This window comes from Monodelphis domestica, chromosome 1 (assembly GCF_027887165.1).
Source record: "Monodelphis domestica isolate mMonDom1 chromosome 1, mMonDom1.pri, whole genome shotgun sequence".
Taxonomy (NCBI): Eukaryota; Metazoa; Chordata; class Mammalia; order Didelphimorphia; family Didelphidae; genus Monodelphis; species Monodelphis domestica.
The window spans coordinates 426,537,722-426,559,749 of record NC_077227.1 but is presented as its reverse complement, the minus strand read 5'-3'; the positions used below and the strand labels follow the sequence as shown (position 1 = coordinate 426,559,749).

General features: G+C 37.1%; 1 protein-coding gene across 11 annotated transcripts in view; it reads left to right on the top strand.

Annotated features, from left to right (window-relative positions):
* The first annotated feature begins 995 nt into the window (after positions 1-995).
* Positions 996-22,028, top strand: part of GOLGA1 (golgin A1) — a 63,189-nt gene continuing 42,156 nt past the window's right edge. Inside the window, exons 1-10 of one of the 11 annotated variants that reach the window (XM_016422607.2) lie at positions 1,226-1,433; positions 2,727-2,775; positions 3,555-3,861; positions 6,098-6,188; positions 9,723-9,797; positions 11,750-11,847; positions 14,826-14,858; positions 18,449-18,577; positions 18,693-18,862; positions 19,349-19,460. In XM_016422607.2, the coding sequence (XP_016278093.1) occupies positions 3,727-3,861; positions 6,098-6,188; positions 9,723-9,797; positions 11,750-11,847; positions 14,826-14,858; positions 18,449-18,577; positions 18,693-18,862; positions 19,349-19,460 (843 nt within the window). In that variant the 5' untranslated portion in view covers positions 1,226-1,433; positions 2,727-2,775; positions 3,555-3,726. Of the gene's footprint in view, positions 1,167-1,225; positions 2,033-2,058; positions 2,776-3,554; positions 3,862-6,097; positions 6,189-9,722; positions 9,798-11,749; positions 11,848-14,825; positions 14,859-18,448; positions 18,578-18,692; positions 18,863-19,348; positions 19,461-22,028 lie in introns of those variants that run through there. The other 10 variants (XM_056812129.1, XM_016422609.2, XM_016422612.2 and 7 more) reach the window with 10 other exon arrangements.

Genomic DNA, 22,028 nt, shown 5'->3' with positions numbered 1-22,028 from the left:
AAATGCTTTGCAAACCTCAGCATTATGTAAATGTTATTATCTCAGAGTGAATGTTAACAGAAGGTAGGCCCTTTTGCTTTTTATCTTTGCTTTTAAAGTTCTGAACATAATAATAATCGAATTGGTTGGAGTTCATTAACATAGATAGGATTTTATCTATGCCAAAAGTCCTGCTTACTACCTCAAGTAGAACACTTTGGCTCTAACTAATGGAGCTGGGGGGAGGGATAGTGGTGTCAATATTTATAAATTTTATTGATATCGTTTTTTGTTTATATATTGTTTTTATATCACCTTCACCTGTGAAGAAATATTTCTTCCCTTCCCTATGCAAGGAAGCATTCTTTGTAATACAGCATAAGAAAAAGAAAATTTCAGCAAAATTAAACATGAATCTGACTGGTTAGGATGGTTCTTACTCCGTGCTCTACCTTTCCATAAAGGAAGAGGGGTGCATTTTCTCATCTCTTGGTGGTTGGGTAGGAAAACTTTTCTTATAATTGCATAATGCTAGGGTTTTGTTTTTGTTCTTTCTATTAACATCATTGTAGTCAAGGTTACAATTTTCCTGGTTCTGCTCGCTTCAACTGATTCGGTTTTATATCCCCCCCCCCCCTTTAAGTTTGTCACATTTGTTTCTATTTAACTGCAATGTATTTCACCTATACCTTTTGACAGCACTTTCATTTTCAAAAATTTCTCTTCCCAGATCCCTCACCAAATACCCAACCCTGCCCATAAGGGAAAAAAAAATAGTTCTAAAAAACTAATATATCAATTGAGAGTGATTTTTTTTTGCATCATTTCCAATTATTTTCCCCGATGGGCAGACCAATGCACTCCTCAACCAGCCGTGTAGGAGTGCCAAGCTATAGCTTTTCCAACTATTAACCATTTTACACAAGGGAAAACTCTGGCCCAGTACCTTGGCGTTCAAAGTCTAGCACTCTTTCCACCTAATAAACTTTTTTTTTTCTTTCGCGAGACACGTGACTAGGAACACCCGGTAACCTCCCTCGAGACCAAGGACACTGACTTCCAGTCCGCTGACGTGGCCCTGTAAGCCCGCGCACGCGCGTTTCCGCCCCACTGGGTGCGTTCCCGTTTAACAGTCCTCGCCAGGCTCGCGCCGCAATCCACTCCATCTCCACTCAGCCAGAAAAGAGGTAGTGAAGAGAAAAGAGGGGACCCGGTTAAGCTACTTCTCTAGGCTGTAACGCATGCGCACAGCTTCCAAGGCGCTCCAGGGCCATCACAGTCACTTCCGGTGCCTTCTCCTGCGCTTCCGGGTCCGGGGCTGCGGTCGCTTAAGAGGTGCTTCTGACGCCTCCGCTGGGGCGCTGGGGACTGGGTCCCGGAAGTTGCAGCAGCCGCCACCCCCCTGGTCTCCTCCTAGGAGACAGGGGCTTGGGCCGAGTAGGTGCGAGCCACAGGTGCGCGGGCCCGGAGCAGGATCGCCGAGTCAGGCCGGATGTCTGCGGCAAACGGGCGGGCGGGTTTAGGGATCCCCCCAGAGAACCCCCGAGCAGCGCGCCAGGAGCCCTCCAGAACCGCTCCAGCTCCCTGTTTCCCGCTCAGTCCCTGCATCGCTCTGGGACGGGGAGGGAGGTGGTCTGCCCGCGGTTCTGGAAGGAGCCCCTCCCTCGGAGCCCGGAGAATTAGGTGGTAGACGCAGCCCCGCCACCGCCTCCCGGTGTCACCCTGGGCAAGTCGCTTCCCCTCCGCGGGCCTAAGCCTCCCAATCTGTTAAATGGTGGGGACGGGGTGGGCTTGGTAGGGCCTGTCAGGCTCTTGCCATTTGGCTGTGCTGAAGTGATGCCTGCTCGTTCTTAAACTCTCGAGGAAGTGGCTTGTACTGAAAATAGCGTCTGCTGTCAGAAGACCTGACCTCTGAGCTCCAGACTCTGCCACTAACTGTCAGTTGGAAAGCCACTCCTACTCCGCTGGCCTCACTTGCTTCCTCTGCACAATGGGAAGATTGGATTGGCTTGGTTAAAAGATCTCTTCTAGCCCTAACTTATGAATTTAGTAGGTAAGGCTCCTTCATAGAAGAGGCAAGAAAAGATGATGGATGAAGAGAGGGAGCATTCCGAATTCCAAATGTCAGCAGTTCATTCCCACTTGGGGTATTCCTTCTTAGATTTCAGGCTTCTGTACTTTGTTAAGTTTAGGGTTGTAGTTCTCAGGCATTCTAAATGTGAGCCTGGGAAAGAATGGCAGACCATCATCAAGCAGCATAATTTGCTTGTTATGTGATCTTTGTGACTTGTCAGAACAAACTAAGAAGTCTTGGCCAATGGATTATTCCTTATTTCATTTTTGTGTTTTCCTCTTTAATCCTCAAAATTTGAGAAGCAGAATTGGAAACTGACAAGTGTGTGGTGTAAAAAGAACACTGGATTTTCAATTGTAATATCTAGCAATGAGTCCTGAATTCTTGTGCTTACTAGCTATGTGGCCTTGGACATATTGCCTCCTGAGCTGCAGATTCTTTATATTTAAAATGAAGATGTTGGGTTTGATGGACCATTTCAGCCCCAAGTTCTCTGATTCTGTAAAGAGTAAAGTCAGGTAGTTTTTTGATCAACAAAAGCACTAGGCAGATCAGAATATTTGCACAAAACTGTGAGATGCAGTGATACAATATGTTGTGTTTCTATTTGTTTTCTATAAATTAAAGTTGATAGAGGAAACATCAGATGTATTTTGGCTTTGCCTTCACACAGGACAGAATGCAATAGCAAGAGAGCTGATTTTGAATCTGGTAGTTATCAGGTGAGTGGGTGATTTGAAATAGTTGAAGGGAAAGAATTGAAGAGTCTTGCCAAATTGCACAAGTATAAATGAAGAGTGGGTGGTGAGAAAGATTATCTTATTTGTGTCATGTTCTCAGAACAAAGTTTGGCAATAATAATCCTTCACACACAAGACAGGTGATGATTAAAACTCAGTATTAATATTCTGCAGATTAGTGGGAGGGAAGAGATGTGAATCTGAGGTGTTGGTATGAAAATATACTATTTTTGCCACAGGAAGTAAAAGTGTCCTTTGGGGGTAATTTTTATCAGATTACTTCAGGAAAAAATCACAATTGGCAACAATGACTATAAATATATATAGAACTCTGATGCCTGAATCATATTGCTTACCTATTTACTTCTGGGATACCAGTCTTTAATGAAGGGACAGCTAATTAAAAACTACCCAGAACTTCTGTAGATGCCTCAAATCATTGCTTAGTTCTGTTTCTTGCCTTTACCACTGAACTGAAAATCTGTAGTTAAATTACGGATGGCTGTCTAGGTTGACTTGGAAGCATGGTTATCTTTGGATTTATATGCCTTGAACAGTTTGAATAAATGATAAATGTATTATGGCTTTCTTGTATGCCTAAGTAATTTCAACCATTTATATATGTTAATTTCATGTTGTTAACTGTGTTCTATCAATTATCTATCTAAAACTTTGGAGCCTGAAGTTCAAACTTATCCAAACTTTGCTTCCAGTCCTCTAAAAGTCCACAACTCAGAATTCTCTTTTCTTGCATTGTGTAGGTGCTGTGATGTCTTGAATCCTTGGAGTGTTTTGTTCATCAGGTTTAAATGGAAATTTTGACTACTGGAGCTTCTTGATGGCCCTTCAGTGACTTGACAATAGATTTTAGGGCATCATTGCTTTGGCTTAGTAGAGGGGGGGGGAGAAGTCCACAGAAATCTACTGAGGAAAATGTTTGCCAAACTTAAAAAGAAGATTGCAGAGGAGGCTGCCATTGCACCACGGCCAGGAGGAGCTGCACGTATCCCAAGGTCTATCAGCAAGGAGTCAGTTGCTTCTGTAGGAGCTGACTCAGGAGATGACTTTGTAAGTAGCTCTTCCTTCTTCTGTTTATTTAATAATATAATCCATGGATATGGTTTTGTAGATGTTTTCCTTTGATGCCTTAGAGCAGTGATGGTGAACTTTTTAAAGACAGTGTGCTGGGCCCCTAAAGTGTGCCACCCCCCTACCCCCCCCCCCCCGACTGTGTGCTATCTCCCTCAAACACCACCCCCCTTACCCTAAATGGGGTGGGGGGGAGAAAGTGCTCCCATTGGGCTGATAGGTTGAGGGGTGGGTGAAGTGGAGAATGCCTTCAGATTTGGTGGAGAGGAGGAAGGGAACAGCTCTGCCCAAGTCCCCCTGCCCTTCTAGTAACAAACTCTGTGGGGGTGGGGAAGGTGGCTATGTGCACACAGAGAGCTCTCTACGTTCCATCTTTGGGACCTGTGCCATAGGTTTGCCATCACTGCCTCAGAGGATGGTTTTGAAAAAGACTTTCTTTTGTTTTTTAGTATTTGTTTGCATTTAGTAGTTTAGCCACATAAACAGCTTAAGCCTCATTCTTCTTATTCTGGGATTTTTTTCTCTTAGTTTTTGAGCAAATTATCCTCTTTTAGATTTGCTGTTAGGAAAAACTTCCTTATAGGACCAAAAATGGAATGGGCTGCCTTGGAAGGTGATGGGCTCCTTATCATAAAAGATCATATTTAAAAGATTGGACATCTATTTGTTCAGAATGGTTTAGAGGGGATTTTTGGTCAGTTAATGTTTGAACTAGAGGGCTTCCGAGGTCTTTTCCTTGTGAGATTCCCAAAATTCTCCATAGTACTCTTGGATTTTAAAAAATGTGTACTCCTGGCTATTATTTCCTTAGATGTATACATTTTAATATAATTGGTTATCTTATATAAATGCTAGGCATTGTGGTATGGGAGACTAGGTGTTTTGACTGTTTATCTACCTTGCCTTCTTATCACACATCTTATCAGATGTGACTTTAGAGGAGAGGGTGGAATGGGTTCATTTCTTTAGACTTAAGACTAATTTGTAGTTTAAAATACTGAAAAAGTAAGTCAGTGCATTTGAGGAAGTGATATCATTGTGGCTTACAGAGTTCCTTTGTTGATTGACTGAAGCAGTCTTTCAAGTCAGATGACTCTTCCCATTTTTATGCCATCTGGACCCTGGGTCAAATTACAAGGCAGTGGTTGTTATTGTATATTGTAGGTATACATCAGCAGACTTCTAGATTTGAGTTTGCGTTGACTACCAGGTATAACAGGAAATACAAGTATACCTGTGCATCAGGCGGGATATAGAGTCACCAGTACTAATTCTCTGGCAAAAGACCTATTTTTTCTTGATGCTAGATTGCAGCATGCACAATCTTTTCTAATAAAATAAGATTAAAGCTTTTATAATAAAGCTTTTTATAAATTTAGAAATGTATTTGGAGAAATAGCTTTCTTTTGGGTTTCTGACCTCCCTTCTTTACTGTTATTAATTATATATACAAAATTAATTATTCACTAACAACAATAAAGTTTTCCATACCTGCCTGTATATGTGTTAAAATACTGTGGGTTATTAGGGTAAGGTTAACTCAACCTCAAGAATTTCTGACTATCATTGGTGTTTTTTAAGATGTAGACTTAATCTTTTCCCCTTATCTAAAATAAAGTAATTCTTTTGTTTGTCACCATCTTTGTTTTAGGCTTGGATGCTTTAGAAAAATATATTAAGAAGCAATTTACTTTTATTAGTGCTGTGAATATATTTTATACATTGTATAAATATTTTGGCTCTGCCATTAACTTAATGTAAGCTTTTGAGTAAGATTACTTCCTTTCTCTTGGTTTTTAGTTCCTCACTTGTCACATGTGGGAGGTCTGAGACGATCTCCAATTTATCCTTAACATTCTTTTAGTTTATAGTTTACAATGGGTTTTTTCTAGGTAATCTATAGTCTAAGAAAGAGTCTCATATATTATGGAACTTTCTGAAAGAGACCTTCAGAATCATATTATTTATCCACAAACTCTCTAAAATCTGCATATTAGGTGAATACAGGTAGTGCTATTGCCACTATATAGGCAAACAAACAGGCCCAGAGAAGCCAAAAAACTTAGCTACAGTCACACAGTTAACTGTATGGCTCTGTTTGACTACTGATTGTTTTCTTCTCGAAACTACTTTGAAATTATTCCTCATTTGATTCTCCAGAAATGTTTGTATGGTATTTCTCAGAAATTATTTATAATTCTTTATAACTTGATAGGCTTCTGATGGAAGCAGCTCTCGAGAAGACCTTTCATCCCAGCTATTTAGAAGAAATGAACAAATACGGAAGCTAGAGGCCAAACTTTCTGGTAGGTTTGTTAACCTTGTAAAAAAATAGATATAGCATCCCTGTGTCCTAAAAAGACAAAATTTAAACTATGTTGTAATTTGGATAATGCCTAGATTAGAGGTTTGTCTTTTTAAGGCTTAATTTATCTCATACTTTCTTTTCTAAAAGAAAACAAAGGCATTAAAAAACAAATCCTTCTCTCAGGACAGATCATTTTAACCACACAAAAGTCCTTCTTTTTGAGGGAGGGGAGGGGCTGTGATTTCATAAGTGTGGAGATGCTCCTGGTACAGAAAATCCCTTCCACTGATGAATATTGACAAGTCACCTGTAACTTATGGTATTAGAGTTGCCTAAATGACTTGTCCAGGGTCACATAGTTAATATGTGTGGAAGAAAGGTTAGGAATCCAGGTTTTCCTGAACCAAATGGTGACCCTCTATTTGCTGAGCCATACTGGGCTTCTAAAGTCATGCAATAGAGTGTAAGGTTTTTGTATGGGAATTTAGGAAGTCAGCACTTGCTCATTCTCATCATTATTCTTTGTTCCTAGAAGCAGCTAAAAGATAATTTGTGCTGCAATACTTGCATTGCAATATCCAAAAGCAAGAAACGTTTAAAGTAAAATTGTCGTTAATTTGAATTCAGGCCTAATGGCATTGGGGGTAGGGGAGGGGAGCGAGAGAGAGAGAGAGAGAGAGAGAGAGAGAGAGACTTCTGATGAAGACAAACCCATTAGAGTGCTAAGAAGCTAGTCATTGAAATGTTGCCCACTGTAGGGTGAAATTTTTGAGCTACACAGTTTATGAATTCATCTCATAAGGTTTGGAGGAATTACAGTATGCATTTGCTGAAGGAGCACTCAAGTCGGTAAAATCAAGGATCATTGACAATGTAAGATGCAACTTTAATAAAATCTATATAGTGTGCTCTTCCCTGATGTTTAAATACCAACACTGATTTTCATAAAAATAAGTAAGCATCAAGTTCTTTTGTTTTGTTTTGTTTTTAATTAAAGCTGTGAGAGTTAGCTTTCTTTTTCTAAGCAATTGAGCTTAGACAGATAGCTTCTATTATTCCAGTACTACAGCAAACACTGGAGAGATCAGGTACTATTTGAAATATATACATATATAGTAACTTTTTTATGTGAGTATGGATAGTGTGGAGATATAATTTTTAATCCTTTTTCTACTTTCTGTAGTCTTTTTTAATAGAAGGGATATATTTCCTACCCTTGCACTCCATTAATTGCAAATTCAGTACTCTAACTTGATTTTTTTTCTTTTTAAGTTAAAGCAAGAGTTATGACTATTCTTTGGAGCAAATAGCCTAGCTAAATGGAAAGAGAGCTAGGCCTAGAGTCGGGAGGACCTGGGTTCAAAGAAACCTTCAGATACTTCCTCACCATGTGATCCTGGGCAAATCATTTAACCCATATAGCCTAGACCAGCAGTGGTGAACCTTTTAGAAACTGAATGCCCAAACTGCAACCCTCATGCCACATATGAACTGCCCCTCCACTACTGCTGTGCATGCCCCCCTGCCTTACTTCAGACAAGGGAGGGAGGAAGGAAGTGCTTCCATTGGGCTGCTGGGCAGAGGGGCAGGTCACTAAAATGTCCTCAGGCAGACATGGAGAGAGGGAAGGGAGCAACCCCCTCTTGCACACTTCAGCATGCATGCCATAGGTTCTCCAACATGGGCCTAGACTTTAGGCTTTTCTGCCTTGGAACTGATGCTTAGAATTGATTTTAAGAAAGAAGGTATGGGTTTAAAAAAAGTTACTTCATACACACTTTAGAGATTGAAAACCCAAGTTTACTGGTTACAGTAGCTTATAGACATAGAAGAAGGGCATTATAATGTTCATGTAAAACAAATATGCCCTTTTGCCCAAGATAACTCCCAAATTATGCAGCTTTATAAGGCATTTGGCTTACTTTTAGTTTCCCCTAGTATTTCTCTTACTCCAACATCTTTCTCTAGGCAGTAGCTATTATTAGTGTTTATTTGGAAGTTAAGAGTTTTTTCAGTACTCCTTTGCTTTCCCAATTTGGTAAGGCATAATTTCTTCCTTTCAAATGAAGTATCTTATATTGTTCTGTAGTCTGAGTCTATTAAAGTATTTATTTCTTTGGATACTAGGAATATCTTCTTTGGTCTCTTAAAATTCCTGCAGTCTTTTTTGTGCTTTCAGCCTTAAGTCATTCACCTAATACCCTTTTTATTAGGATTACAATTCTGGACTGTTGAACTCAATAATATGTTTGCATTGAATTTATATGTGTGTCATTGTTATTAAAGATTGCCTGTGATACTTTATCTTGGATTGGAGATCATTAGCCCTAGATTTTAGAAAGCTATTGCAGCAGATCCCTAACTGATGTATCTAGCCAAATTGGGAAGGTCTCGGGGTAGACCCAGGAAAGAAATCATGAACTGGTTGTCAAAGGACTAGCCTAGTTGAGTGTAACAGAGCTTATCACTTGAAGTTTTTGACCTGTGTGTGATGAATATTTTTAGCCTTTAACTACTAAGGAATGGAAGAGTTGTCATTTATACTGTTGTTCAGTTATTTCTGTCATGTCCAACTCTTCCTGGTCCCATTGGGGTTTTCTTGGCAGAAGTAGTGGAATGGTTTTCCATTTCCTTCTCCAGCTCATTTGACAGATGAGGAAATGGAGGTAAACATGATTAAGTGACTTGCCTAGAGTCACTTAGCTAGTAAGTGTCTGAGACTGGATTTGAACTCAGGAAGATGAGTTTTCCTGACTTGCAGTCCTTGCTCTCAAGCCACTGCACTATAGATTTACATTATAAATAAATAAATTCAAAATAATGCTATTCCATTTCTTTCATACCTCAGCTCTACTCTTTACAAAAATAAACCTCTAGAAAATTGGAAAGATAAAATAAATGTTCGGCATAGATTTTATAGGACTAGTTTACCTGTTGAAGAATAGTTGGGTTCTATTGTGGGGGCTGGGATATAAACTCTGAGTATCCAGGTTTATATTACATTTTTCACTGGAAATGGCAAGTGTTAATAAGATTCTACGGAGCCAAGAGTTTCACATTCCTACAGTATTAAGTATTTATACTCTGAGGTCACAGTGGCATGCTATTAGTTGAACCTGAATCTTACCCTGATATAGTTTTGCGCAGTTGCCTTGAAAGACTGTAAAAGTGTGGACTGAAAAATGTGTTATTTAATTAATTGCCAGCTATCTATTTTATATGGTCAAAAAAAGAAGTGGGGACATGAATTTTGAGATTAATTATTTAGTGACAGAGCATGATAATTAGACCTTGTATATCTCTTGAATTTAGTATGATCTCCTATTTGCATTCACTGTTTTGTACTATAATAGTTTGTTGTAGAACTGTTTGCTTGTATTGCTCATTGTTAAGCAGAGGCTCTCTAGTTTTCCTTAAAAGAAATTATTTTCAATTTTAGAAAATTATGATCATTTTGCACTCTTTTCAGAAAATTTCCTTTCTTAACATTTGTCCATTCCTGATCTGTACTTCTCATTCCTCATCTCTCAAGAATATGCTGAACAGGTGCGAAACTTGCAGAAGATAAAAGAAAAGCTTGAAATTGCATTGGAAAAACATCAGGATTGTATGTATTCTTTTTATGTCCCCTTCTTCCCCAATTCATATAGGATTTTGGTATATTTTATTATTATTTAAATTTTTTTTTCCCATGGTTACATGATTCTTATTGTTTCCTTTCCCTCTTTTCTCCCCCCTCCCAGAGCTGACAAGCAATTTCACTGAGTTATACAAATATTTTGGCTCAAATAGGATTAAATTTTTAAAAATAAATATTCTTAATTTTTTTCCCTTTAAAAATGGAAATCTTTGAAAATAATATAACTTGGGGCAGCTGAGTGGCTCAGTGGATTGAGAGCCAGGCCTAGAGATAAGAGGTCCAGGGTTCAAATCTTACCTCAAACACTTCCTAGCTGTGTGACCCTGGACAAATCACTTAACCCTCATTACTTAGCCTATACTGCTCTTCTTCCTTAGAACCAATATAGTTCTAAGATTAAAGGTAAGGGTTTAAAAAAAATAATATAACCAGCAATATATTTAGCATAATATTTGAAAACAAATATTTACTTTGGTGGACAAAAAGTATAATTCATACTTATGTTAAATAGATGGTAATAATTCTTAAGTTGTCTTCTCTGAGCCATTTTTATTAGTGTGTTAAAATCTAATGCTGATTCTTAGCTTAGCTCAGTTGTTATTTCTACCCAGTAATAGGAGATTAAAACTCAGATCTCTTAATGCTAGAGTTTAGGGGCTAGGAGATTGAGAACCAAGCTAGAAATGGGAAGTTTCTGGGTTCAAATATGGCCTCACACATTTCCTAGCTGGCTGACTCTGGGAAGTCACTTAACCTCAGTTGCTTAGAACTTACCTCTCTTCTGCCTTGGAACCAAAACACAGTACTGATAGGTGAGAGTTTAAAAGAGAGAGAGATATCTGGGTTTTAGTCTTAGCTCTACTGGTGACCTGCTCTCTAACAGAAGCTTCTGGTATTTATAATAATGATAATAATAGATGAAATTCCTCAAATGAGGCTAAAAAATGACTTAGCACACAGACAATCCGGCAATTGACAAAGTCGTCATTTAAGTGTAAGACCTTACATTACAAATCTAGAGTACTATATGGCTTTCCCTCTAGCAAGATAATGTGAAATTTGCCTAGATTGATGAAAGAGAATTTTTAAAGTCCTCTAGGCATGGTAGGAGAGAGGTGCTGTGTGCAGTATAGATAATGGTAGTGTGTTGTTAGTGTAACTTATGCTTGATTGTATACCATCAGTGCCCACCAGGGGAAATAAATACCTTCCTATCTTGAGCATTACTGAGCCTAGGAGACCATGTTTTTAAATAATGGTATTAGCATAGTCCAATTCAGTTCCAGCTTTCAAATGGCTTTTTTTTTTTTAAACCCTTACCTTCCATCTTAGAATCAATACTGTGTATTAGTTCTAAGGCAAAAGAGTGTTAAAGGCTAGGCAGTGGAGGTTATGTGACTAGCCCAGGGCAACACAGCTAAAAAGTGTCTGAGATCAGATTTGAACCCAGGACTTCCCTTCTCTGAGCCTGGCTCTCAATCCACTGAGCCACCTAGTTGTCCTCTTTTTATGACCTTTTTCTTTTGTATCCACCTTTTTGTAGATGTGTTTTAATGAAAATTATCACCCGTTAAAGATTGTTATAATATTAAAACTATGGCCGCCAAGTTCTAGTGCAATCTAAGACAAGTTGGTCCTGAAATAGTTTCACTTTGGGGGCAGGGGATTTTTAAATTTGTTCTCTTTCTAGTTTTTTAAGTTGCATGTCCAATTCATTGGCTTCTTCCCTCTCTGATTTGTTGATTTATGCTCTCAGGGAATATAAATTTTCTATTGAGTACTGCTTTGGCTATATCCCATAGATTTTGATAACCTGTTTCCTCATCATCATTCTCTTCAATGAAATCAGTAATTGTTTCTTTGATTTGTTTTTTGACCCACCAGAATAGTCTCACTTCTTAAATAAACTCTGTTAACAGCTTCCATGAGAAAATTGCAAGAGCAGAATGAAACACATCAAGCCCACAGAGCCAAAATGGCAGAAGGAATGGCTTTGGCATTAGCAAAAAAGGACCAGGTAATAAATATGTGACAAGCCCAACCAAAAGATTTATTTTATTACAATTAGATTAGTGGTACTTCATGATTATGACAAATGTTTTTATAGTAGTTAAAGATAAAAAGGATTATTATGCAGCTTCTATGACTTATCATTTAGACTTAGAATTGGGGAAATGGTAAAAACAACAACAAAAAACCTTATTTTAGTACTGAAATATGGGTCAGGGTCTAAAAGACCAATGAGATTCTTCCATCTCCAGCTACAGATTTATGGAGTGGAGAAAGAAAATACTACCCTTGTAGCGTCCTCACTTATCTAGAGGTCAGACTTTCATTTATGCTGATGAGATGAGTATGGTGGTGGTTTTTTTTTGGGGGGGTGGGTGTACTCCTAAAACTTGAAGTAAACAGTTTATATAGGTCTATAAAACTCAAGCAGTAGAGTGCCTACAGTTCTCTTTTTTTAGGAGAAACCTTGGAGCCATCATTCAAAAGTTAGTGATTCAATTTTTACAGCATTCTAATGATGTCATTACACTAGAAAAGGAAGAACATGAGGCAGATAGACTGGCAGAAGAAGCAGTAACCATTTGCTTTGTAGCAAAGGAAGAGACAAAAAATATTTTATCATAACCTAGTATAGTAATTAAGTAAGTAAATGACAACTCAGTCATCAAAGAAAGATTAAATTATGAATTCTTTTGGACTGAGTTTAAAAAAGTTTTTCAAAGTGCTTTGCTTGTATTATTTTTTCTGATCTTCATAATAACTTTGAGGGGCAGAAACTACAGGTATTATTTCTGTTTGACAATTATAATGCTGAAGTTTAAGGGAGGATAAGGCTGTTAATTGTTCATGGCCACACAGTATACTCTGTTTATGTTCTTCAAGAATAGGTTAAAAAAAATTAAAGTTGTGGCAATTAAATGGTCAGCTCTAGTCTTTTGGACAGTTTTTTGGGGGGGATACTCTATCAGTGATACCTGAATAAATAAGTTACAGCTGTATTTTTAGAGGAGGTAATATTTTGGAGTAAAGTGGGAAATTTGGAACCATGGCCCATTGTGATAGAATATTAATAATAGCTAACATTGGGTTTTTTTTTTTTAAGTTTGCTTCTCTGCTATAGCTAACATATAGTACTTTAAGGTTGCAGAGTACTTTATAAATATCTCATTTTCTCTTCACAACAACCCTGGGAGGTAAGATACAATTATTATCCTCTTTTTAATAGATGAGGAAACTGAGGCAGACAGATTACATGTTAGCTAGTAAGTGCCTGAGTCTGCATTTTGTAAACCTTAAAATTCCTTAGACTTATAAATGTTGGAAATTTCACCATTGGGAAATTTCATACTTGGAAAATTTCTTACTGATAGTCTATTGGAATGTGAACCCCATTGGCATGGGAGGTTCCTCCTCCTCCCTTCTTAAGATTACTTTAGGACAGAAACCTTTTGCTGAACAATGGAAAGGACTTTGACCTATGCTTAAGCATAGAACAGGAATTTCTTTGAGTCATGATTGATTTTAGAATTGATACAATGGAGATACTTGGAATCAATCTCCACTCTACTCAGTCCTAACAGGATTGAGGAAGGGCTGCAGCATAGATCAAAATTTAATTATTCCAATCTCTACCCTACTCAGGTTAACAGGATTTAGGAAGGGCTGTAGCAAAGGATCAAAGATTTAATTATTTGAAAATATGACCTTCAACAGACATGTGCAAAGCCAGAGACCTCTGGGCGGTCCTGGGTTAAGCTAGAGCCTCCATTGGCACAGGGAAATTGATGGACAGTGATTGGTAGATGTGAGAACTGAGGGGAGGGAACTTGGATGGTTTCCTTAAAGATAGAGGGGTCTGAAGACTCAGGGTGGTGGTTGAGGAGTTTGTCTGAGTGGTTGGAGTGTGCTCTGAGAAGCTTGCTCTGAAGGAAGCTGAAGGTGGGGGCCTCTGAGACTGTTTCTCCATTTTGGTCACGTGAGTAATAGGGACTGATCTCTTTTCTTTGCCCCAGCTATCTAAGGGCGTGGGCCTTTTGGCCCAGCCTAAACAGAGGGGGTATTTAAGCCCTATTCCCTTCTCTCCCCTTTCGCTCTCTCTCTCTCTCTCTCTCTCTCTCTCTCTCTCTCTCTCTCTATCTCTAATTCCTTTCTTCCTCCTGTTTGTAATTAAACTCTATAAAAGACTGACGGCTGATTTGAGTTTTCATTTAGGAATTACATAGCTGAATTCCTTGGCGACCTTAAATTAATATATATATCAGTCTTTTAAAGTGATTTCCTTGTCACAATTTGAACCCAGGTCTTCTTGACTCTAGGTCAGTACTCTGTCCACTCTGCCACCTCTTTGCCTCTATAAAATCTTTTACTTCCTAATGCTAGTCGTTTGGGAAAGTGAAAAGAGGACATAACAATTATAATATGGATGTTGCTAATATGAAGTATCTTCAGGGATAATTCAGGTCTTTTTTGGTCTCTATTAGCATGTGAAATGCTGATATGAATGACCTTTGTTCCTTTGACTTATGCTAGATGAGATATTATATGGGCACACTCTAGGTGACATTGCCTTAACTAATGCATTATTGCAATAGTATTACTGGATATTGTATAACCAAACCCAATGTGAAATTCTCTTGTAATATTGTTAAAATTATTATTATAATTATTATAATGCTATTCCTATAAGGCTAACCTGTCACTTCCCACCAATATTGTTCCACCAAATTTCAGGTTTTGGCAAAACCATCGTTAGGTGAGATGCCTTTCCAGAATTAAATGGTACACCTTTGCTTGGTGTCAGTAGCTTGCTAAAGATCTATAGTCTTTGTTCTTTTGTAAACTTTCATAAGTTCATTTTGTTATTTCAGTTAGAACTTGTTGCTTAAGCCAAGTTAAATGTTTTGTAACAGGATTTTTTTCTCAAAATCCTAGCATTGCTGTTCTTTTAAACTGTAGTCATTTTTGTGGTTTTCTTGTATTTTTTAGGAATGGACAGAGAAGTTGACTCAACTTGAAAAAGTGAGTTTTGACTTTATTTTTCTCGGCATTAGATAATTGTCTTTTATGGGTTTGAAAAATCTGTTTTTTTACTTACGACAACCACAGAAATGAGTATTATTGTTAGAGTCACTACAGTAGGAGATGAAGCCAATTTGATGATCTCTTTGTATTCTTGCTTTTTTACTAATTAAAATCAGGAATCCTTAGAGAAGTAGATGGAGTTGAGAGCATTCTGAGATCAGCACTAAGCTGCTAAAAAAGAACTCTTAACATTCAGAAAAATTGACCATTCCAGTAGCTCTGGACAGGCTCTGAAATGTCTCCCATGAGCCTCAAGAGGTTCCTTGTTAACTCTCTGATGGGGACAAAGTTTACTTTCATACCTAGGATAGAAAAAAAATGCATTTTTCACTTCAGATAATCAGTAACATCAACCATTCACATTTTCTTTTCTTTATAAAGATATTTTATTTTACCAATTACATGTAATAACAAATTTCCACATAAGTTTCTGAAGCGATATGTTCCAAATTGTCATCCTCCCTTTCTTCCTTCCCCTTTCCTAGAGTTGGCAAGCAATTTGATCTGGTTTGTACATATATTATCATGTAAAACATACTTTCAAATTGTTCGTTTTTGTAAGAGAATAAATTATATAAAACTAAAACCTCCAAATAAAAACCCAAATAAACTAAAGTGAAAAATCACATGCTTTATTCTGCATTCCAACTCCAGTAGTTCTTTCTCTGGAAGTGGGCAGCATTTCCTCAGAATTGTCCTGGATCATTGAATTGCTGAGAGTAACTAAGTTTTTCACAATTCTACAGTATTGCTGTCACTGTGTACAGTGTTCTCCTGGTTCTGTATATTTCCCTCTCTGCTATTCACATGTTCTGCTGTTACTTCATTCTTACTGAACATGGCTTCTCTTCAAAATATAATGAAAGATGTAAATATTCCCTTACCTTCTAGCATGAAAGCTAAAATCCATCTGCAGCAACTCCTATTTGCTAGAAATTATGTTTAAATTCCATATAATTTGCATGTAACTCATTTAAGCTAATGGTTTTCTGAAATCTTCCCCTACCAGGCATAACTCGTGCACTAAAATGATGTTTCTTAAGCAAATTTAGACCTAGAACACAAGGAGTAACCTATTAATGTAAGCCTTTACGTCTTAGGATAAAAGCCTTTCCAGATATTTTGGATCAAAAGAAAAATCAATCCCGAAAGTTCCCTTCCTTCCATTAGTCTTATGAGTCTCAATTTCTATGGTGTGAAGTACTAGAGTTTGGTGCCTCATAGTTGCAAATCATGTGCTCAGTAAAACTGCACAAATTTTGATGATGATTGCCCCCTTAAGCAAAGAGGTTTCTTAGATCAGATTTTCTCAAGCTATGGTTCTTAAAATATTGAAAACTACTGAGTTAAGATAGTGATGTGGACTTTATTTTTATATTCCTAAGTAAAGGGAGCTATGCTATATAAAATCTGACCTTTATTCCTTTCATGTGATTTTAAGAAAAATTGGCTTTTGGGCTAAGATAGAACAATGAAAATGCTTGCCTAGGACTTTGTAAACCACTATAAATATAAGTAATAATAAATCTTGGAGATAATTAATCTCTTTTAAAATTAGAAATAACCAATACATTTGTTATCCTTTACAGCAATTCTTGTTCAATAAATTTTTGCCTACTAGTACCATTTCATGTCTAATTGCTGTCAGTTTTAAGTTTCACTTGAATGTAGCATGATTTTTATTTTATTTTATTTTATTTTGAATAATATTTTGTCTTCCTCCTCAATCACACGTAAAAAGAGTTTTTAACCTAGTTTTTAAAAAATGTTGAGCCAAATTATCTTACTTTTCCTTTCCCTCCTTTTTCCCCATCTTGAGATGGCAAGCAGTCTGATATATGTGCAGTAATGTAAAACATTTTTCCATATTAGTCATTTTGTGGAAGAGAACTCGAACAAAGAAAAATATGAAAAAAAGAAAATGAAATATAATATGTTTTGGTCTGTATTCAGACTCTTATCAATTCTTTCTCTAGTGGTGGGTGGCATTTTTCAGCTTGAGTTCTTAAGGACTCTCTTGGATCACTATATTGCTAAGGATAACTAAGTCATTGACAATTGTCCATTATATAATATTGCTGTTACTGTGTACAGTGTTCTGGCTCTGCTCACTTCATTTTGCATCAGTTCATTCCAGGTTTTTCTGAAATCATCCTTCTCATCATTTCTTATAGCACAATATTCCATTACAATAATATACCACATGGCAAAAAAATTGGAAAATGAGGGGATGCCCTTTGACTGGGGAATGGCTGAACAAATTGTGATATTTATTGGTGATGGAATACTATTGTGCTCAAAGGAATAATGAACTGGAGGAATTCCATGGGAACTGGAATGACCTCCAGGAATTGATGCAGAGTGAAAGGAGCAGAACCAGGAGAACATTATACACAGAGACTGATATACTGTAGCACAATTGAATGTAATGGATTTCACTACTAGCAGCAATGCAAGGATCCAGGACAATTCTGAGGGACTTATGAGAAAGAACTGTGGGAGTAGAAACACAGAAGAAAAACATCTGCTTGATTACATGAGTTGATGGGGATATGATTGGGAATATAGACTAAATAATCACCCTAGTGCAAATACTAATAATATGGAAATAAGGCCTGATCAATGACACATGTAAAATCCAGTAGAATTGCTCATTGGCTATAGGAGGTAGGTGGGAGGAGGGGAGGAAAAGAACATGAATCATGTAACCATGGAAAAATTTTCTTAATTAAAATAAAAATAAAATAATAAAAATAAACAATATAACACAGCTTGTTGAACTATTCTCTAGTTGATGGACGTTCCCTCAATTTCTAATTCTTTTCTACCACAAAACGACTGCTATAAATATTTTTGTACAAATAGGACCCCCCCCCCATTTTTTTTCAAATCTTTTTGAGATACAAACCTAGTAATGGTATTATAGCTGGATCAAAGGTTATGCACAGTTTTTAAGTCTTTGGGGCATAGTTCCAAATTGCTCTCCAGAATGGTTGGATTAGATTACAACTTCACCCAGGGTATATTACTGTTCCAAAATTTCCCATATCCCCTCCAATATTTATGGTTTTCCTTTTCTGTTATATTAACTAATTTTATAGGTATGAGATGGTATATAGTGTAATTTTTAAAGGCAGTCAGTCTTGATCTGTTATTTATAGTCAACCAGTTCAGGATATCACTGTGAATTGAAAGGGAAAATGGCTATTTAGAGCTGATGTTCAAATTTAATTACCTAAATGCTTCTAAGAGTCTTGGTCATCATCTACCTCATTTCTGTCAGTTTTATAAAATCTATTTATTAATTGAACATTATTGCTAATTATTCAGTCTTAGTCACAGTAATGATTATTATCAATATTTTAAATATAAAATATTAAAAAACAATATTATAAAGCTATTAACATAAAATATTCCCATAGGAACTTTTCTTTAGATAAAAATTCTTTTTGCAGAAAAACAAAAACAACAAAAAAAACAGTTCCTCCATCTTAGTGCCTAGGATGGTATCTTGTTCTTTCAAATAGGATAAAAGGCTGTTGACAGCTCAGTTGCAGGACATGAAGAATCAAAGTTTGAATCTGTTCCAAAAGAGGGATGAAATTGATGAATTAGAGGGATTCCAGCAACAGGAGCTAGCCAAAGTCAAGCACATGGTAAGCATCTCTGTTAAGTACATCCAGGACACACTCAAATCGAGTTTAGCTGCCTTTTATTATTTTTGTTGGCATTTTTATAGCCATTGTGTACATTCTTTATTGATTTTGCTAGCTTTTGAAAAAGGAGGAAAGTCTGGCAAAAATGGAACAGGAACTGGAGATGAGAACCAGAGAATTGAGTCATGCACAAGAGGAACTCTTGGTCTCTGTTCGGGGGTCTTCAGATTTGAGCTGTGAGCTGGAGATTTTGCAGAGGCAGTATTCAGCACTGGAAGAACAGAGGTTATTGCTTGGTCTGGGAGGTTGGTGGGAATTAGTTTTTATGCCATTCTGAATTTGTCTGGCCTAGGCTCTTTTCCCACTTTCACCTTGTAATATTCTTTGAATTCAATCCATTCTGAAGGGACTGAATTCATTGTACCTTGCCTGTTCAGCATTTGGTCATAAGTGTTGTGACAGCAGTTCTAGTTCAGCCTGGGATCACAGGACCGCTATAGGCAGAGCTCTCTCCTTCCCTGCAGAGCAATGGCTTATAATTTGATCTGTGCTGAATAAGCATTTATGTCTATTATTGAACTAGGTCAGAATTTCTCACAACTGCTTAGTTGGACCCCATCTCTTCTTATAGCCTCCTTTAAGGAAAACAGAAGGAATAGTCTGTTAATTGTGTTTTAGTTGGACATGAGGTTTTTACATGCAGAACCTATTTCAGCTGAATTATCCAGATGTGTTCACTAGATGCTCTGTATGTTTTCTTTTCCTATTAAGGGATCATTTGTTAGCTGCAGAAACAGGTGCAGAAAATAAGATCACTGCTTTGGAACAGAGGGAACAGGAACTACAAATGTTCATTCAGCAGCTCTCTATTGATTTGCAAAAGGTGAGTTGTGGAAAAGAACCTGGCTTTCCCTGATTCATAAAATATGGTACAATAGATTTAATTATTATGTATCTACCGTGTATAAAGTATTGTGCTGGACATTGGAGAGATATAAAGGTCATATGGAACAAAGTTCCTACTCTCAAGAGGCTTACATTTGAGTTCAAGGATAACACATGCTTAGGAATAATACACGTTAGTACAGGGTAAGTGCAGTAGGGATGCTCTGAGGTCTCAGAGAGAAGATTATTTACAAGAGAGATTCAAGATTAGAGAAGACTTTCTTAGAAGGTGATGTTTAAGTTCAACTTTAAAGGATGGATAGAAATTCAGTTGTCATTGAGGTAGGGAGGAAGAAAAATAGGAAACACTGTGGACAAAGGCACAGAGGTAAGAGTGTGGGGCTTTGGAGGTCGAGGAAAGTGAGGGGTTATCCTCAGGTCCCTTATATATTTGTTCCATAGCTAAGCTTGCAGAAGCAGCAAGTATAAGAGTGTGTTTTAGGTGTTTTGTTATATGATATGTACCTATACCAGCAGATGGTGAAAAATTCAGTATTGGTTGTGAATGATAAGAAGAGCTCATTATGTTGTATTTTTGTGTTTGCATAGAGCCTTCTTGCCAACCCTGTGGGCTGGGGACTCTTATTTTTTTCCCATTTGATGGATCAGGAAACTAGTGTTCATAATCACATCTATTGAAAATGCAGATCTGAACCCTAATCTCTTGCCTTTAAACTCCGTGTTCTTTTCCCTTGTCACACTACCATAGTGTTTGGGGGAGAGGGTGATCAAACTAGTTGAGGAATTAAATATCGTTTTCTTTAGAGAGATTGAAGGAGGAGAATGTATCATGAGAGTGTTTGTCCTAACAGAGATATGCTGAATAATGCATTTTTGCCTAATAGCCATCTCAATAAAAGTGACTTGGCTACCTCTCACCTGAAGCACAGGAAAACTTCCTGATCTTTAGAATTCCTAAAGGAAGATGCCTGTAGACATCTGTAGAATGCAGAATTCTCCAGGCTGATTGTTCATTAAGATAGCATGGAAATGAATAATTACAGCAATAACTTGCTTTAACAAATCTTTCACCAGCATATAACAAACCTTGTGATTTCTGAGTCTGATTCTGAGAGTTTGGCAGGGGATAGGGGTAGGTTAAGTCAGGTGAAATATTAATGACTGAAATGAAATACCTGAATTTTGAGAATTAGGGATTTGACCTTATAAACCTTTAAAAATGCTTCATAAAATTGAGTTACTATAATGACAAATTTTTAAAAAATAGTTTCAAGGTTTATAAAAGGTTTTTTTTCTACAATTTTCCTTAATATTTGTAGAACAAATGTAATTATGCCCATTTTAATAATAGTTTTTTGTTTACAGCTATGATTTTATTGGTGTAGAAAATGTAAATGACGAAACTTTCTGCTAGTACAAGTCTTTATTTCTGCAACTTAGAAACTTGGAGAGTTGCCAGGATACTAAGAAGTTTAGTGGTTTGCCCAGGGTCACAAATATAGGATGTGTCAGATAGGGCTTGAATTCAGGTTGTTTTGACTCTCTATCCAATGTGCTACCTTTTCTCTTAGTGCTAGTAGATGAAGTTTTAGTTGTAGTCGTAATTGTTGTCATCATTGTTGTAGTAGCAGTAAACTAAAAGCTTTAGCTTTACTACAGTGCTGGAATATGGACAGGCCAGATATGATCCATAAGTATTGACTCTAATGCATCACAGTGGCACAGGGATTACTAGCAAAGATTTAGCCAGCTTCTTGTCACATGCAAACCTGATCCAACTTTTTAAAAATCATATTTTATTTTGTTCCCCCAATTAGATGTAAAAGCAATTTTTAACTTTAAAATTTGAGTTCCAAATTCTCTCCTACCCTCCTTTCCTTCTCCCCTTCCTAAGACAGTATGTAATCTAATGTAAGTTATATATGTGCAGTCATGTAAAACATATTTCCATATCAGTCACTTTGTGGAGGAAAATTCAAACAAAAAATGAAGAAAGTGAAAGATAATATGCTTAAGTCTGCATTTAGACTCCATCAGTTCTTTCTCTGGTGGTGGAAGGCATTCTTCATCATGAGTCCTTCGGGATTATCTTGGATCATTGTATTCCTGAGAATAGCTAGGTCCTTCATAATTATTCATCATACAGTATTGCTATTGAGATGTTCTTCTCGTTCTGCATACTTCACTCTGCATCAGATCATGTAAGTCTTTCTAGGTTTTTTTTTTTAAATCCTCCTGCTCATCACTTCTAATAGCACAATAGTATTCCATTACTGTGATACTATACCACAACTTGTTCAACTAGTCCTCAGTTGATGGGTATCCCCTCAAAATTCTAATTCTTTGCCATCACAAAAAGAGCTGTTATAAATATTTTTGTGCAGACAGGTGTGCTCTCTCTCTCTCTCTCTCTCTCTCTCTCTCTCTCTCTCTCTCTCTCTCTCTCTCTCTCTTTCTTCTCTTTTTTTAATAATATTTATATATATTTATTTATAGATATATATATATAAAATAATAATATAGAACATTATAGAACAAAAGCAAC